Consider the following 19015-nt stretch of genomic DNA (forward strand, 5'->3'; position numbering starts at 1 on the left):
GTGGCGAGATGTTAACTCCCTCGCCTGGTACACAGGAGGTCGTGGGTTTGATCCCGGACCTGATGCCCGTTTATTAGAAGTTTGCGTGTCTCTCTTCCCCCTGGTCGTGTAGCTTTTTGTCCGGGTCCTCCCGGTTATTCCCATTACATTTAGAATCAACTTGCATTCAGAGTATTTGGCTGTGCTAATTGTCCACGTAATGATAAGCCGCCACCTCGTTGAGATATCCTTTGTGGCCAGGTCACTTCTGAAAAAAGGTTTTCTTGGTCAATTAAAAAGTTGGGTTTCGTTTTAAGTGTGCCAGGCTACAAAGACAGACATGGTTTATGATAAGATAATTGTTTTTTTACCCTTTTATCTGGCAACAAAACTGACACCTTTTTTACAAGGAGTCATGTTTGCATAGACCACAATACCTGCAGTCATAATGCAAATAAAAACATAACTCTGATAATGTATGCACTGTCCTTGAAGTTGATTGGTCCACACCCGAGACAGCTTTTCTTAGAGCCTAGTCTCACATGGTGTTGGACCAGATGACGCCAAAAGGGTGCACGTAGACATGGTTTATTTACCTGTTCCATTTCTTGCATCAGGGCCCATGCCAACCACGATACCCCCATGCCAACTACAAGAGTTACAATGGACATTTATTTTTCCTCTTCTGATGGGAGGCCGACAGCGCAATTGAAATATAACTGTGACGGGGGGGGGGGGGGGGGGCGGGGTGGGGGGTAAAGATACCAAGCATGGACGCCGATGGACCGTGACGTCATGCCGTAGATTACCGCTTTGTCTGTCTTGCCTACAGAGCCGGACGGTAAACCCATCAACATCTTAAGCACGTACGACAACGAGCAAGAGGACCTGCTGATCATGAAGTACACCAAGGTGGGCCGGCACCACGACCCGCGACCTTTCACCCTCTAATATCGGGCCCTCTTTCATGCTCGTTTTGACGCTTTCCAGCCAGGATTAAACATTTCTTTTAACCAAATAAGGACAACTTCGCTATATAGCTCTTTTTCAGAAGGGATATGGCCACAAGTGGCTTATCACGTGGGAATGTATAGCAGCCAAATACTCTAAATGTATGTTGATTCTATATGTGGAGGGAAAACCCGGACGACCCGGAGAAAAATTCACGTGACCACGGGGAGAAAATGCAGACTCCAAATATTCAGGAGTCAGGGTCGAGAACAAACCCACGACCTCCAGTATACCAGGCGACGTAGTTAATATCTCACCGCTGTGGCACCCATATCATGCCCTAACTACTCAACATTTTTGTCGTAAACCTTAACAAGTGTTTTCTTTTTTTTTCGATTTAAAGCTTTCGTGACTGCAGGGATTCATCTTCTTGGTTCTTTCGGTAAAGTCACGTAGAAGGGAAGTAATAAAATAATAAAAATAAAACATAATAAAATAATTCTCACGACGTTTCGGCCACAACGCAAGCAGCCGTCCTCAGGTGAAAACCAGGTCCGTCGAGGCGACAGAGTCTGAATGAAACAGCACACGAGCTTGGAGCATATATATAAGCTGGGCGCATTGACAAAGGAATTTGCATATCAAAAGGAATTTAGCATATTTATGGGAAATGCAGGTATGGGATTAGTACTACTTATGCCCGTGCATTGTGCAGGATTAGCAGCATCAAAGGGAGGGGTAGCATTAATAAAGGGAAGGAGTGTTAATAGTATGTAGCTGCAGTAACTAAAACCAACACGTAAACAACTCAAGTATAAACTACATAGTATCATCAGTATACTAACTATACTCTACAATAAGCTGAGTTACTAACAGTAAGTAATACATTACAATTCTACGTCGTAAAAATTATATAATATGCTTCCATCTAAACTTTATTCTCTTACATTACACGAGTTTACACCGTACTATATACTGCCATAGACCAACCCAACATTAAATTATATACTGTATTGCTATAAACCACCCTATACCTTATACATTGTAATATAACACTATGTATTATTCTACCCACCCTAATGTGTATCACACTGCTATATATTCACTATACAATTACGATACTATATATTACTTTGGACATTGTATGTGTTTTCTTTTTACGCCGTACAGCTCAGATTTTAAAGCATCGGCGCGTCATCTTTGTTCATCTCTCCGTCCGTTATCGAGGGGGCACGATAATTCTTGTAAGCAACATCCAGTGTGAACAAAACTTTTGGAAAAAAACGCGTGCTGCTGTTCGGGACTTACCCGCTTAGATACCAGCCACGTTGATCGAAGAGAGTCGTCCAAAACACGGGAGACGCAAACGAGAGAACAAAGGACAATTTGCAAATATGCCAACGCATTTTGCCCAGACGGCTACCCGTCGCTGCCTCCCGTAGAGCTAATTAACTACTTGCCAAGGACCGGCGTGTGGCAGAAAGCGCTGCATGATGTGTGATTTTGACTTCCAAATTTGCTTTTAATCACGTTAATTGTGGCCGCGCGTGTGTTTGCCTTGCCGTGTTGTGTGTGTGCACCAGGCGTACAAGAAAGGCCCCGAGTTCGACACCACTTTCAAGCGCACCATCCAGAAAGTGCAGGTGAGTGAGGTGCTCGTGCGTGAAGTGGCATCGTATTGCAACCCCAAAACGCGGCTCGGAGCCATCGTCTCTTGCAGTGCCTCTCAACCTTTGTCGCTCCACTTTAGAGCGGCCTACACTGAACCGCAACATCGCTGTTGGTCCCGGGTGGGTGGGTGTGTTTGGTGGGCTTGGTGGGTGGGTTGGGTGGGTTTGGTGGGTGGGTTTGGTGGGGTTGGGTGGGTTGGGTGGGTTGGGTGGGCGGGTTTGGTGGGCGGGTTTGGTGGGTGTGTTGGGTGGGTTTGGTGGGTGGGTTGGGTGGGTTTGGTGGGTGGGTTGGGTGGGTTTGGTGGGTGGGTTGGGTGGGTTGGGTGGGTTTGGTGGGTTTGGTGGGCGGGTTTGGTGGGCGGGTTTGGTGGGTGTGTTGGGTGGGCAGCCGGCCAGGGTTGGTTGCTGACGGCCGACGTGCCAGCCTACATAGGTGCTCGCGAACAGCACTTGCCCCAACGTCTGTTGAAGCTATACGGCGGGGGCATCTTTGTCTTTATGAAGGTGTCCTTCTCCTCGCTGGACGTCCTGCTGCACACGGAGGCGCTGCTCTTCTGCATGAACTTCCTCATGGGCCTCGCTCCTCCGGCCAAGGAGTCCGACGGCGGGGCGGCGGCGGCCGCCGGGGTGCCACCGCCGCCGGACGTGGAGGGGGACGAGGAGGACGAGGAGCCGGGGGCCGTCGTGCCCACGATGACGGCCGACTCGGACTCGTCCCACGAACTCGCCCTGTCCGGACAGAAACGTGAGCAGAGAGCGCCGTAACAAGTCGGCGTCACATCGTAGGCTTCACGCGTGCGTTTTCGGCAGTAAATATTCCGATTCGTAACAGGTATTTGGGTTGGAAGAGATATTCTGACTTGATGGGTTTCATGACCGGAGGATGCTTGATGTGAGTTTCAAGCGAAGCGTTTGCCGTGCTAACTGCACTTGCCCCAACAGTCTGTTGAAGGCTATATGGGGAACCTTTGTCTTTGTGCGAATGTAAATGGAGAGCGAGGGCACAGCGGTTAGCGCGCTGCGCTACGAACCCATCAACACGAGTTCGATTCCCAGCTCACGTCCTTCATAGGTGCTCGCTAACAGCACTTGAGCACTTTCCCCAAAGGTCTGTTAAGGCTGTGCGGAGGAGCTTTGCCTTTATTCTTCAATATAAACTAGAAAATAATTGCACGGCCCCAGACAAATGCGGTGTGCGCGGAACCCAAGCGTTGTAGTTTTTCTGCCCAAAGTTTTTTTATTCCGCTTGTGCTGTGGGCGCCGTGTCACGGGAAGAGAAGCGTCGAGCGGCAACTCTCGCCCGAGCAGCGCAGGTCCACACGCAGGGACGTGCGGCTCGTGCTGTACGTGATCTGCAGGTGCCGTCCGTTTGTCTTCCGTGGGTGCGGTCTCCCCTGGGATAAGAGAGACCCCTGCTGTTTGTCGTCGTTGTCGTTGTCGTTGTTGTGACACTTTTGTTGTCGTTGTTTGGCTCCGCCGCCGACCTCCCTGTTGGCGCTGCGCAGCCGCGAGGAAGGTCAAGGATGATGAGCTCATCTGCTTCCACCTGGAGGCCAAGCTGGACGCGTTCAACGTGTGCATGCGCAGCCAGCAGCATCGGATCACCGACGTCATCATCGAAGGTGCGGGCACCTCGGCCAACCGCTCCATTACCACACCCGTCACCCACCCCCCTAACTGCGTACCCACCTGGTTTTCGGAGCGTAGTGGTCAGAGTGATACCCATTTGGATTTTTGATTGTCAGTGTCCGCCGTCCGCTGGACTTCTTGGAATTACTGTTAAATTATTGTTGTTATTTTACTCGGTAAGGCCCATTGAGCTTATATAGCTCAGAAGCGACCTGGCTACAAACGATATCTCAACGAAGCGGCTTATCACGTGGAAATTTATATTAGCCAAATACTCTTAGACCGCATGTTTCTAAATGTGGAGGGAAAACTGGAGGATCTGAAGAACAATCCACGTGACCACGGGGAAAACACGCAAACTCCAATTATACAGGCATCGGGGTTGGGATCGAACCCACGCCCTGCTGTATATCAGGAGAGGTAGTTAACATCTCGCCACCGTGGCTCTCATGCCCCCTGGCAAGGCTGCTGAACGGTAGACGTGGGACATCCACGGTTTGGGGAACGTACGCATGAGGGTTAGAGACGTCATCATTGGCTGGTTGAGAACCGTGAGTGGGCCGACGGTCGAGACTAACGACGGAGTGGCAGTCAAAGGAGGGAACGTGCCCAAGAAGAGGTGGGAGTTGATCATAACGGTAACAATTTGAATTTGTAACGCACTCAATATTCACTCTCGAAGAGAGAGCACGACTCGGATGCACGAGGAACCAAAGACAAGCGGGGAAGGCAGCAGCCACGTGCTGAGTGGGCGCCAACAATTGCTCAGGCTCTGCAGTCCTCTATATATAAAGCTGTTATTGAAGATGCAGCGCCCAAACAGAGCTCATGTGTGGGCGTCGCACGGACCATTGCATGGCAGCACCTTGAGGAATGGTGACAGTTTGGAGGGGGGGGCCTTCATCCGGTGGTAGCGGATTGAACAACAGCCGATTACGATGTGACGAGCCGTGTGGTGCGTGCGTGCCGGCTGCCAGGCCTGGACGTGAACCTGTCGCAGAAGAAGACGCAGACGGACGTGTCCGTGGGCCTAAAGAACATCACCGTGCTCGACGCCGACCCGGACACCATCCACAAAAAGGCGAGCGATCCGTCGGCGGCCCAGACTTGCACAGAGACTCAGAATCGGTTATTGTCTTGGATTATTCTGCGATTACCCCCATCCATAGTGCCACGGAGCGATCCCTGACATCGTTTAGCCTCACCGCACTGTCTGGGCTACGCGCGCAAAGGAAAGCAGGCAGATTTCAAAAGGATGCGGGATTCATTCTTAGATAAAAAAAAACACATTTAAACTACCTCCCCCAACCCCCCCCCCCTCCCCCCCACTTGTCCAGGACCTCCGGGTCCAGTGCCCCCCTGGGACGCCCACCTCGTCAATCACACGAGGCCCACTCCCCCCCCCAACTCAGCCATCGCACGCAGCTCCTCACTCTCCCGCACCTCAGCCACTTGCCCTCCTTCCCCTCCCCGCACCCCCCCCCCCCCCCCCCCCCGGTGTGTTTCATAATGGCCAACCCTGTGACATGAAGCAGTCCTTCTCCTGAACCTTCCTCTCTTCGAACCTCATCTCCACTGCCCATTACCTTCCTCTTCCCTCCCGCCGCCCCTCTTTCCCTCCCCTCCCCTAACCTCCCCTACCCTGCCCGCCCCTCCCCTACCCTCCTCTACCCTGCCCTAACCCCTAAGCAGAGGTCGCAATCGGGTACCCGATACCCGTACCCTACCCGATACCCGGCTACCCGTACCCGGCCGGGTATCGGGTAGGGTACCCGTTTGCGACCCTGGTGCGGCCGGGTACGGGTAAGGAATCAAAACCCGTTTGCGACCTCTGCCCCTAAGTACCCCCTGTCACGGCCACCCGTTGCTCGTATCTTCTACTCACCTGCCATCTAAATCATTCTTGTGTTTCCCATTTCTTTTTTTAACTAACTTAAACTCGGTTTAACACGTAGGCTTTCGCCAACAATATTATTCATAATAAACGTTTTTGGGTAAGATCCCGTTATTTATAAATGTGTCGTAACCCTCCACCACCTGACACGGCCAATTGCCCGATGATGCTGGATGTAATTACCAGCGAAACGTCGTACTACTCAAAACTTGTAAATGTTGTGGATTCACTCTTCAACACACCGGTGGGCTAAAGTAGTGAACTATTTGTCTTTTGTCAACGTGACACTTTTTTACTGATTGGCCAAGTCGGGTGATGGAGGGTTACGACACATTTATAAATAACGCGATCTAACCCTTATAAAATAAGATGTATCCAGCCGTAGGCTCTCTAATTAAAGGCGTGCGCTGCCAGTAACGCAGGGCAGTGTGTTCATTGTTGGAAATGTACCAATGCGTTTGAAAAGTTTTATTTTTAAATTTTCAACCATCCGTGGGTGTTCCATTCTGCCTGTTTGCTGTGCAGGTGGTGTCCATCATCGGCAAGGAGGTGTTCCGTTTCGGCATGACGTCGTACGTGGACGCGACCAAGGGGGGCGCCTACACGGACATGGCGGCGGTGGACGCGCGGATCCTGCTCGTCGTCGGCTGCATCCAGATCGTCTACCTCAACAAGTTCATTTCCGCACTGCTGGTATCCACCGTGGCGAGCGGGCGGGCCCGGTGACCCTACAGCGGGTTTGTGTGTACCGTGCGTTTGTGTGTACCGTGGGTTTGTGAGTACCGTGGGTTTGTGCGTACCGCGGGTTTGTGCGTACCGCGGGTTTGTGTGTACCGTGGGTTTGTGCGTACCGCGGGTTTGTGCGTACCGTGGGTTTGTGCGTACCGTGGGTTTGTGCGTACCGCGGGTTTGTGTGCACCGTGGGTTTGTGTGTACCGTGGGTTTGTGTGTACCGCGGGTTTGTGTGTACTGTGGGTTTGTGTGTACTGTGGGTTTGTGTGTACCGTGGGTTTGTGCGTACCGCGGGTTTGTGTGTACCGCGGGTTTGTGTGTACCGCGGGTTTGTGTGTACCGCGGGTTTGTGTGTACCGTGGGTTTGTGCGTACCGCTGGTTTGTGCGTACCGCTGGTTTGTGCGTACCGTGGGTTTGTGTGCACCGTGGGTTTGTGTGTACCGTGGGTTTGTGTGTACCGTGGGTTTGTGTGTACCGTGGGTTTGTGTGTACCGTGGGTTTGTGCGTACCGTGGGTTTGTGCGTACCGTGGGTTTGTGCGTACCGTGGGTTTATGCGTACCGCGGGTTTGTGTGTACCGCGGGTTTGTGTGTACCGTGGGTTTGTGTGTACCGTGGGTTTGTGTTATACTACATTGGACTCGCCCCTCTTACCCTCCCTTCCCATTGTGGTCCGCTCTGTGTCTTCATTAATTCTACTTCAGTCGTTCGTGGCCACATCTTAGTGTTGCACTTATCTTCTTACTGTACGTACGTTGAACTTTTTGCACACCACACATGGCTAACTGTGCAAGGCTTCAAGGTGGAGGCTGGTTCTGTATCACAGCAATGTATTGTGTAATGCGACCGTGTCATCGGTTATACCGCATTATAACCGCGGAGCACTGCATCATCATTATTATTATTTCACATGGGTGAATGTGGGATTTTGTTTGTAGGCCACACGTGTAACGTGTCTGCTACTGCTGCCCCTCTAATGGCAAACATCTGGAAAAGAAAAATATTGTGCATCAGGTTCCGCGGTTATGCCCCATTCATTTATTTTTTACGTTTGACCAAAACATCGAAATGACGCAGAGTTTACAGAGTTAATTAAATAAAGTGGCTGGCTGCTGGGTGACATTCAGTTGAATAATACGTGGCTGTGAAAGGGTTAAACATTATGGGCACTGCCTACTGCAGTGGGGCGCAAGTGCCAATCTAATACAATCGCTGCAAAAGAAAGTATATATACACGGTGACATCCAGGAATCTTTGTACTATTTCCACATTTTTTTCGGAAAAGAGAAGTTGTGCTGCATTCGTTTGGTTATCCACATTTTTCTGTGGGTAGAGCGCAATTTCAGAAGTGGCCACCAAGGGCGCTAAAGTTAATTCTATTCTGAATTTTTTTGTTCAGAAAATCCTCACCAATTTACAAGTTTCTGAAAGACCCTGCAAAACCTTACCCCGAGTACGATTCCATTGGATAACATTCAATGGTCCACGCAAATGATTTTACAAACCCACTTGCATTGCAAGAGGTAACACGCAAAACTCCGCACAGATAGATTTAAGAATCCTTTTTCAGTGCCGGCAAAGTCGCATCCCCAGCTGGTTTGGGTGTTTCACAAATCTGTGGCGATCTGCCAACCCCCTTGCCGTGCAAGTGCCGCATCACAAGCGCCGTTCCCCCGTTACGTTTCTCCCGCACGCGCAGGACTTTGTGAACAACTTCCAGCAAGCGAAGGAGGCGGTGACGGAGGCGACGGTGCAGGCGGCCGAGAAGGCGGCCTCCAACCTGAAGGACCTGGCGCAGCGCAGCTACCGGCTGGCGCTCTCCGTCACCGTCAAGGCGCCGCTCGTGGTCGTGCCTCGCAACTCTAAGTCACGCGACGCCATTGTGGCCGACCTGGGCCACGTGGCGGTGTCCAATGCCTTCTCGCTGGCGCCCGTGGGGCGGCCGCTGCCGCTGCCGCCCATCGTGGACACCATGACCGTCCGCCTCAGCCAGATCAAGCTCAGCCGGTGATGGCCTCATCTGCCCCTCGCTCCCCTGCTGCCCTTTTGTCATGGTCGTGTTGCCTCCTTGGCATATCCTGCGCCGTCACCCCCGGCCGCTGTCTGTGCTGCTTTAATTGATTCCTGTGCCACCCCCCTTGTCCCTTTCTGTGCTGCCTACCTCGTCAGTTCCCGTGTGACGTCGTCTGTATCGCTCGCATCGTTTACTGTACCGTCTTTGTTACAAATCCTCTGCTACCCTCCTCCGCACATTCTTGTGCCACCCTTCATTTCACTTCCTGTTCTCTCCTTCTCGTCGCTTTCTCTGACGCCCTCCTTGCCTGCGCCACGCTTCATTTCACTTCCTGTGCCGCCCTCTTCATCGCCGCCTGCGGCACCCTTGTCATCACTTTCCGTGTATCACCTTACCCATTTCGCCCGGCGAACACCGCACCCGCACCTCCGCACCACCCGTCCACCACGATTGTCACAAACGACATTTCGCCTGTTGCCTCGTTGGCGTATGCAGCGCCGTGGTGACGGACTCTCGCGTGGACGGAGAGGTGATGATGCTGGAGCCGGTGAACATGGACCTGGAGCTGCGGAGGAACCTGGCGGCGATGTGGTACACGGAGATCCCCGACGTGGACATCTCGGCAAAAATACGGCCCATGATGGTGCGCCCCATACAAAGATCCCCCGTGTAGCCTGAACAGACGGTTGGAGCAAGTGCTGCTAGCGAGCACCTATGAAGGCCGGCACATTACACGAGGGGGTGGGTGGCCAGCACCACGCCCGGTCACCTTTGTCTCCCCAGTGACGATGTGTACTCAACACACCGGGTACTCATTTGATGCTGAGTCGACCTAGGGGAGGCCCAGGACCGGTTCAGATAATCGTCACTGTTGTTAACGGTGAGCGCGAATCGAACTCGTGTCGCCGGGTTCGTAGCGCAGCGCGCTAACCACTGCGCCACCGCGCTCCATCGCCACCACCACCACAGATGTCTTCCTATCTCTCTTTGCACGCATGCCAATGTGTGTGACGCTCTCGCGTCCTGAAGCCGTGCGGTCAGGATTAACGCTCATAGCGCTGCATTGTGGATGACGGCTGGTGCCGTGACGTTTACGTGAAGCCGCTGCTGGATAGAAAGACTCCCTGCGTCGTGTCGGTCGGGGGGGTGTGACCGTACTTCACGCCGCTCAGTGCAGGTTGGTGAAGCGGGGTGGCACAGGGACGGCTCGGCTATCAGTCGCCACTGATGTGAGCCATGGTTGGGAATCGAACCCAGGTTGCCGGATTTTACCGTTGCACCCCTGGACACCCAAGTTTGATTCCCGTCCGTGGCTAACATCAGTGACGAGTGATATCTGAACCGGTCCTGGGCCTCCCTTTTTACCAACCCACACTGAGGTATAATCAATCAACCTCCATGACCGACACGGTGCTGGGAGGCCTTCATCCAGCACTGGATTGACAAAGGGTTCTGAATACGTCGTTATCGCGGAACAAGAGGACGAACGTCATGGGACCTCCTTTGCCAGTACCAACATATGAGAATAGGTTTTCCACTTTTTTCTGGCAACAAAACAGGGGAAAACCTATTCTCATATTTTGGTACTGGCAAAGGAGGTCCCATGATGTAGCTGCTCACCCTGAGCATTGTCTTTGTGCTGTACGCCTTTTGGCGTCTTCTGGTCTAACACCTTTTGAGACGAGGCTCCAAAGAAAGCTGTTGTGGACCAATCAGTTTCAAAGACAATGCATATTTTATCAGAGTATGTTTTTTGTTTGCATTCTGACCACAAGCATTGTGTTTAATGCAGACATGATTCCTTGTTAAAGGTTTCAGTTTGGTGTTTTAACATCTTAACACCTGTTTTGTTATTCTTAGGTTTTTTCCGTAGGTAAAACATCAAAATAAAAAATCTAGAACCTGTTTTGTTGCCAGAAAAAAAAGGGGAAAACATCTTCTCAAGAGGCCAACGGTTAAAATGTCACCCGCAGGTGGTGCTGAGCCAGGACGACCTGATGCTGGTGATGACGACGCTGAACGAGAACCTGTCGGAGGGGGCGGCGGCGCCGGCGGACAAGGAGCAGCCGCCGGTGGACGCGCAGAAAGACGTCGACGGGCGCAAGGCGGTCGCAAGCGACGCGACCAGCCAGGGTGAGCGACCGCGGCGGCGTCGACAGGCGTCCCCTTGGGGCGTGGCTCGCGAACATTTCCCTTGCCGAGCGCCGAACACCTCCTGGCGGCGGGCCACGCACGGACAGACGCACACCTCGGCCACTTCCGTCACTGAAAGGGCACCTTGCGGTGGGTCACGGGGATGGATGGCAACTTCCAGTCGGATCCCAGACGGAGGTCACTTGACTACCCGAGGCTGTGTGCTGTGTAGAACGATCGCTGTTCGTCAACGCGCCTGTCGGCAAACTCCTCTTTCATTGAACAGGCACAGCGTCGTCACGCTTTAGAAGTTGGGGGGGGGGATAACCTCTTCCTCACCGAGGGCTAACAGGACTGTCAAAGGCCTTTGGCGGGGAACCACACATTAACAAAGACAAATCCCCCATATAGTCTTAACAGACCGTTAGGGCAGGTGCTGTTAGCGAGCATCTATGAAGACCGGAACGGCAAGCGAGGGGGTGGATGGCCAACACCACGCATTTGTCTACCCAGTGATGATGTTAGACACTGCACCAGGTACTCATTTGAGGCTGAGTCGACCTAGGGGAGGACCAGGACCGGTTCACATAAATGTTACTGGTGTTGGCCGTGAATTGAACTTGGGTCGCCCGGATCGTATCGCAGCGCGCTAACCGACACACTACCGCTCCGCACACATTAACGCACACACACACACACATCTCGCTCACGTTTGTCACTGCAAGAGGCCCTTGCTCAAATGGATCTGACTGAGTGCACTCCAATTATCAATGCAGTGTTGACAATATTCCCCTCTCTTGCTTTGATGAGTGCAGCTAAGCCGTATCAAATCGGGAGGTAGGCCTCATGTGGCCACTGTCCATTTGAAATGAAGTCACGCGTCGGATTTGGCAGTTGATGAACTCCGTCGTGATCGTGATTCTCGGTTGTCGTGGTTCGTGGTTGCGGTTGCGTGACCGTCAGGCGAGAAGGTGGTGACCTCGGCGGTGGTGGAGACGGGAAAGCCTCCGGTGACGCGCACGACGCTGAAGTTCGAGTTCAACCTGGAGGCGGTGTCGCTGGTGCTGCTCGTGGGCACGCCCCAGCAGGCACGTGGGGGCCCTTGTTTCACGTCCCTTGTTCATCACTGTCATCATTCTCCCCGCACCTCCGATTAGCTATCTTGGCTACGTATGGTGCGAAAGAAGTGCAGCATGTGTATGTGCATACAGCATCAGCTAGGGCTGTGAAGGCCTCCCCATGCCGTCGCCATCTCTCACGGTCCTGCGATGTAGCGATCCGTCTGACACCTGCACACTAACTCATTTCATCGATCCGAATGAAGATCCGTTTGTCGTATTCGGGCCGGCCCCTTACCTCCAGAGGTCACCGGTTCGTCTCTCGGCACCGCCCTCCTGAGAAAGAGTCTTGAGACTCGGTGAGACTTCCCTGGGTAAGCAAGCCGAGCGCTAATGGAAACTATTCACGTCCCGCGATCAGATCTGCAAGCGCGACCCGCTGTGCCGGCTGGGCGAGTTCCGGCTGCAGACGATCCGCACCGGCGGGCGGATGATGTCGGACGGCACCATGGCCGTGACGCTACGCCTGCACAATTGCACCCTGGACGACCTTCGACCCGGGGACAAGCTGACCGCCCGGTGAGCAGGCGTGCGTCACATTAAATGAACATTGTTTTATGCTCTTTGTTTATTTTTGGTAAAGTCACGTAGGTGGAAAAAGAAAATAAATAAATTCAACTAAATCATGACGTTTCGGAGGCAACACAAGCTTCCGTCTTCAGGTGGAACCGTCACAGCAAAATTACTGTATCAGTAATTACTTGAAACGTCGTGATTAAATTTAATTTACTTATTTTCTTTTTTTTATCTGCGAGACTTTACCGAGAAAACCAAAGAGTATGGACCCTTGCAGTCACGAAAACTTCAAATCTAGAACATTGTTTTGTTTTGTTGCTCGTGCAAATTGCATCGAAAAACTCCAACTATTGGAAATCGCATTTAGACGTAAAAAATGGGGCGAGAATTCCAAGTGAATTGACACGAACTGTTACCCAAGGGTGCGGAGGTAACAACAACACAAACACCGGACCCTTATGGTCTGCTTATGCGGATGATGTCATTTATACAAATCAGGTCTCAAAATAATCTGTTGTTACGCGGGGAGTTATCCGCACAGATGATTCATCTCGCGGCATGACTGCGATAGCGTGATCAGGATAAAAAAAAAAATCTGCGTACAAATATCGACGTTGCTTATTAAAAACTAGCTTTATTACCAGTCTTCGCCCGAGACTTGGATTCTTGTCTTGAATTAATACACGGCCTACGCGGAGGGTGGGGGGGAGATGCGTGACGTCAGCAGGCACACTGCGTGACGCTGCCGCATGCGGGTGACATCACAGATGTGACGTCACCGCTCACTTGCCGTGCAAAATATACCCATTATTGCGCCCCCCCTCCCCCAAAATATGAAAGTCTATTTTATTCTTTTCGCATTGTGTACAGTCTGGAAGCTGCACACATGCCAAATTTCAAGTTTGTTTCATGTTGGGAAGTATGCTAAACATTTCGAACAGACACACATATTCACAAATTTCCCTTTTAGATATATAGATAAAACATTGTGTCTCCCCATCGCGCGAACGTGCGCCAGCATGGTGGGCATGCGTCCGGGCGAGCACCGCAAGGCCATGCTGGAGCTCGGCTACCGCCAGGGGCGCGAGGGCATGCGCGCCGACGTGACCCTGCAGGACCTCGCCGTGTGCGCCAGCATCGAGTTCCTGCAGACGGTGGCCGACTTCTTCGTCAAGGGCATGCCGGCGGCGGCCGACGCCAAGGCGCCGCCCACCGCCGCCGAGTTGACGCCCAAGGGTTCGGCCATCAGGGCGGCCGCGCGGTCCGCCAGCCAGGAAGGTGCGCCGCGTTCTGCCCGCGGCGATGACAATCCGGGTGGTTCTTGGTGTTTTGATGGAGCCGCCCTCCTGTGCTTTACGCCGGGGGGCCTCTGTCTCGGAGCGCTGTACACGCGATGAGCTGATTGCATCATGTCTTGTCTCAACACGTTTGAAAGGGCCCCCCCCAGTGGCAGCTGTCCCTGTGCAGCACAACGGTGGCTCGGTAACTGGCCTGCAATCGGGCATTGGTCTGCCAGTAGGGGGCGATGATTATACACTGTGTAACAAAAAAAAATTGTTCCTGGGTAGGAAGTGTTATTTCCTTATTGCGTATGCCTCAAAAGTACAGAAAATGGCTGTTATTCCCCACAAACTTTGCTTTTGTGACCAGGACAGTGATATTTTGAAGTTTACCTATTTTTCAATGAGACAACGTGTGCATTTGTGTCTTTTGTTCACAAAGTCCTGGTCACAAAATCTAAGTTTGTGGAGAATAGTAGCCATTTTCTATAGTTTTTAGGCATAAGCAATTAAAAAATAACACCTAGTACCCAGGAACAAAAATAGTGTTACATGGTGTTACCATGCTATGCGTCATCAATTTGTGAGTACATTTTTTTATTTGGCAAAATTTGGACCGTGATGCCCAGTCTCAAGCTGCGCTGCCCTCTGCTGCTCACATGCCCTCACTTGTACCGTGTACAGCCCTATCGTCAATCCACTGCTCCACCGCGTACGCTTGTTTTTGGGTTGTGCTGCGCAGCTCTCAGATGTGTTTTCGGGTTGGCGCCATGCGTCGTTGGGCACGACGTCCGACGTTTCAGCTCCAGGAAAATTCAATTGGGGAGGGACTCAATTCATGCTCCCGCTGGCAACGCCCCTCACCGAGCAAGAACCGATTTAGGTTCCTGAAGAACCTCCTCGCTCGTTATTAAACAGTAACCAGTAAATACAAATATATATTTTAAACTAAACTATTTGTTATTTTACTAGGTAAGGCCCACTCTGCTATATAGCCATCACAAATGATAGCTCAACGAAGTGGCTTATCGCGTGGAAATGTATAGCAGCCAGATACTCTAAACGCAGGCTGATTATAAATGTGGAGGGGAAAAACCGGAGGACCCGGAGAAAAATCCACTCAATCACGAGGAGAGAGCCATGCAAACTCCAAAATATACAGGCGTCGGGTCTGAATCAAACCCACAACCTCCTGTATACCGGGCGAGGCGGTTAACATCTCACCACCGTGTACACGGCACATTCGCTGCAACCAGAACTCGCATCGGGGACCCAATCCACTGTTTCTTTTGGCAACAGGCGGCAGCAGCATGGGCCAGCAGCAGGTGGCGACACCACCACCTCCGAGCCGCATGGTCGTGAGCGTGCGCGTGCGCGACCCCGAGATCGCGTTCGTGGCCGACCTCCGTCGCGCGGGCAGCCCCGCGCTGCTCGCCTCCATGCAGCTGGAGTTCGACATGACGCGCGAGGACGACGGCGCGCAGGAGATGATGGCGGCCGTGCGCGACCTCAAGCTGCTGGCCTGCCCCTTCGTGCCGGACCAGCGCACCGGCCACACCACCACCGTGAGCGGCGCGGCCACCCTGTGGTGGCAATATGGGGGTTGGGAGCCGGCAGTGGGGAGCTGTAAAAATATATATACAGGTAGTCCTCTACTTGCGATGGAGATGCGTTACGACGACCCCATCGTAAGTCACAAATATCGTAATTCGAAGATGGCCTCGCCTACCCAGGAGTCTTAAAGAATGGTGATAATTTAGCAAAACAGAGCAATTTACAGTACCGTACTGTATAAACTATATACTGTATGTATTCATAAAAAAAAATACACGCGCTAACACCGAGACAACTTAACTCCGTCGACCGCTGGTGAGAGTGAGGCACCACACAAGGCGGGAGATGCGTACATCCCGGCAGCGTCCCAACATACACTACCGTACGTCGTACGCTGCTGCGTTTGCCTGCCGCGCGAAATTTTAAATATTGAACAATTTTTTCGTATCGATCCCGCCATCGTAAGATTGAAATATCGTAAGTCGGACCATCGTAACTCGGGGACTATCTGTATAATTATTAGAATGAGAATTTCTGCTGCGATGATTGTAGCGTAGAGATTGAGCCATCAGGCTGCTGCTCGTTGGGCTGCGCCACCGCAGTGCGGGGTGTCACCCGCGATGACGTACGAGCAGTGGGAGGTGCGGCTACTTCCTTGACATTGGTGCATCGTATCTTGGGCGTGAGAATTGATGAACTGTTTGTATGTTGAGCTTCTTGTGCAACGTACGTAGCCAATCGTGCTTATCGGAGGTGCGAACTGGCCCATTGGTCAACGGGTGGATGTGTTGGTAATTGGATAGCGAGTTGAGTGGGTTGTGCGTGGGTAGGTAGGCAGACAGGTGGGTGGGTAGATAAGCAGATAGCTCGGTGAGTCGGTATTTGGTTAAATAGGTAGGCATTTGTAGGTAAATAAGTGGGGGCGGGTAGGTGGGTGGGCAGTGGGAATGTGTAATTTCCACCACTGGCCCTGCAGGGGGCTGTAAGCGGGAGGTGAGCACCAATGCCTCGATGCCCCTTTGCAGGTGCTGCAGCCGTGCTGCCTGCTGTTCGAGAGCAAGCAGCAGGGGGGCAGCACCAGCATGAACGTGGAGCTCAACAGCCTGACGCTCAAGGTGTCGCCCGTCATCATCAACGCCGTCATGTCCATCCTCACCGCGCTCTCCACGCCGGCGCCCGAGCCCGGCGCGGATCGCGACGCCGACGCGGAGCAGCGGGACCCGTGGGCCGTGCGCTCCCTGGACGACGTCAAACTGTGGTTCCTCGCCTCCTCGTCCTCGTCAAACCTGTCCCAGCTGGCGCTGACGGCGGCGCCCGCGGTGGCCGCGGCGGCCGCGGCGGCGAGGGACGCCGAGCAGGCGGCGGTGGTCGGCGCGGAGCACCTGGAGGTGAAGGTGGAGTCGGTGACGTTGACGCTGGAGGCTGGCGTCGGTCACCGCACGATCCCGCTGCTGCTCATGGAGGCCGAGTTTGGGGGCGACGTGGAGAACTGGAGCTCGCTCATGCGCGTCCAGTGCCAGATGGCGCTGGAGGTGAGAGGGCCGGAGGCGACCAACCGGCGTAGCCGCGGTGATGGTGGCCCGCGGGTGTGCGGTGGGGCGGATGGCGGCAGTGGGATTGTGTGTGTGTGTGTGTGAGCGGGGAGTGGTAGCGTAGTGGTGAGCGCACTGCGCTATGAACCTGACCGGTCACGGATGATTCACGGTAGCGAGTTGATATCTGACCCGACTCAGCCTTAAAAAGTATCTGGTGCAGAATGTACGCTTCGGCACTGGGGAGACAAAGGCGGCCGGCTGTAGTGTTGGCCAACACCACCCCCACATGCGTTATGTTGCTGTTCATTGGCGCTTGCTAACAGGCTATAAGGGGAATAATTTATTTACTTGAATGTCCAGCATATGTATTAGAGTGAGTGTGTGTGCGTGGATGCGGTAGTTTAATGGTTAGCACCCTGCGCTAGGAACCCGGCGGCCCGAGTTTGATTCTCGCTCACGGCCAAGACCAGTGACGATTATCTGAACCGGTTCTGCGCCTCCCCTAGGTCAACTCAGCACCAAATGAGTACCTTGTGTATTGTGTAGTAAACATCACTACTGGGGAGACAAAGGCGGCCGAGCGTGGTGCTGGCCACCCACCCCCTCCTGTGCCGTGCCGGCCCTCCTAAGGCGCTCGCTAACGGCACTTGCCCCGACAGGTGCTGTACTACAACGAGGGTCTGGCGGTGTGGGAGCCGCTGCTGGAGCCGGTGTTCCTGGAGGAGAACGCCCGGTGGCAGGGCACCGACGTGAAGAACGACAAGAAGAAGCGCAAGAAGATGAAGGGCAAGATCCTGCAGGTGGCCGAGGAGGTGGAGCAGAAGCGCTGGGAGCTGAGCGTCAAGGTGCGTGCCCAACGGTGCGGGTGATGCCGTTGGCGTTGGCGATGGTGGTCATAGTGAACGTAACCATGCGAGCGGTGATGACGGTGATGGCGGTGATGATGGTGGTTATGAGAGTAATGGTGATTGAAGTCTTGGTGGTGACTTTACGAATGAGAGACAATCCAAAATACGTGGTAAATCACAACAACAACACGTGTGTATGGCATGCAGATGTAAACGAATATTAACGTTATTTACAAACATGAAAGAGGGCATTGAGGTTACAAGGGCGGTGGCAGGTGGAGGTCAGGGTGGAGGACACGAGCGAGAGAGCGACAGTAAGCAAGATGCCGACTCGTGACCCCTAGCACCGAGTTGCCAGCGGGGCAACTTGTCACGTGGCTGACGATGACGATGGTGGCGGTGTTGCAGCTCAACAAGAACGCGGTGGAGCCGGCGCAGACGCCCGACGAGATCGACGCGCTGCTGGAGATGCCGCCCGAGACGGTGATCTGCGTCTCCTCCGAGGACCTCATGAACGTCACGTTGTCCAAGAGCAGCATCGCCATGCTCAACAACCTGGCGCGGGTGAGCTCCTGTGCCCGGCTCGCCGGCCCACCGTCCCCCAGTCACGCAGCCTCGCTGTCACACCGCCACACCTGCACACCATCACTCTGCCACCTATACACCTACCTGGCAGCCTATTTGATTGACGCATGTACGTCTGTATGTTGAACTTCTTTAGCACCGTACGTAGCCAAGCGTGCTAATTGGATGTGCGGGGGAAGGACAACAAACTTAGCTCATTAACTAACCTCTTACCTACCCTCCCAGCTATCTACTTATCTACATACCTATATATTTGCCTACCTACTAACCCATATGTCTGTCAACCAGCCTGCATACTCACACATCTCTTCGCAAACCCACCCACCCACACAACAATCCACGTACCGCTCCATCTCCTCCGTGGATGACCTCTCCCGCTATGACCTTTCCCGCTATGACACGTGGATCAGAAAAACCGACACTGACAATGGAAGTGGATAGTGCGCTAAGAAGCATGGGAGAGGTGCATGCTTAGACTTACCCAATTGGAATGCAATCCCTTTTAAAAGCCAATGATCTGGCCAAGTTGATGTTGTAAGACCCTTAACCACCCACACCAGGCCAATCAGTTCAATGGC

The 19015-nt window shown here is 53.1% G+C and overlaps 1 protein-coding gene across 4 annotated transcripts in view; it reads left to right on the forward strand.

Moving 5' to 3' along the window:
* The window catches only part of LOC133354101 (intermembrane lipid transfer protein VPS13C-like), a 126246-nt gene that overhangs the window by 54983 nt on the left and 52248 nt on the right, over nucleotides 1-19015 (forward strand). For all 4 annotated transcript variants that reach the window (XM_061570674.1, XM_061570677.1, XM_061570676.1 and 1 more), the window contains exons 27-42: nucleotides 812-891; nucleotides 2514-2573; nucleotides 3105-3345; nucleotides 4106-4222; nucleotides 5207-5310; nucleotides 6649-6816; nucleotides 8554-8861; nucleotides 9364-9511; nucleotides 10842-11001; nucleotides 11965-12089; nucleotides 12481-12638; nucleotides 13654-13913; nucleotides 15215-15480; nucleotides 16495-17001; nucleotides 17664-17849; nucleotides 18261-18416. In XM_061570674.1, the coding sequence (XP_061426658.1) occupies nucleotides 812-891; nucleotides 2514-2573; nucleotides 3105-3345; nucleotides 4106-4222; nucleotides 5207-5310; nucleotides 6649-6816; nucleotides 8554-8861; nucleotides 9364-9511; nucleotides 10842-11001; nucleotides 11965-12089; nucleotides 12481-12638; nucleotides 13654-13913; nucleotides 15215-15480; nucleotides 16495-17001; nucleotides 17664-17849; nucleotides 18261-18416 (3044 nt within the window). The remainder of the gene's footprint in view (nucleotides 1-811; nucleotides 892-2513; nucleotides 2574-3104; nucleotides 3346-4105; nucleotides 4223-5206; nucleotides 5311-6648; nucleotides 6817-8553; nucleotides 8862-9363; nucleotides 9512-10841; nucleotides 11002-11964; nucleotides 12090-12480; nucleotides 12639-13653; nucleotides 13914-15214; nucleotides 15481-16494; nucleotides 17002-17663; nucleotides 17850-18260; nucleotides 18417-19015) is intronic.

The sequence above is a fragment of the Lethenteron reissneri genome, chromosome 46, assembly GCF_015708825.2.
Source record: "Lethenteron reissneri isolate LAM-NWPU_2019-01 chromosome 46, ASM1570882v1, whole genome shotgun sequence".
NCBI lineage: Eukaryota > Metazoa > Chordata > Hyperoartia > Petromyzontiformes > Petromyzontidae > Lethenteron > Lethenteron reissneri.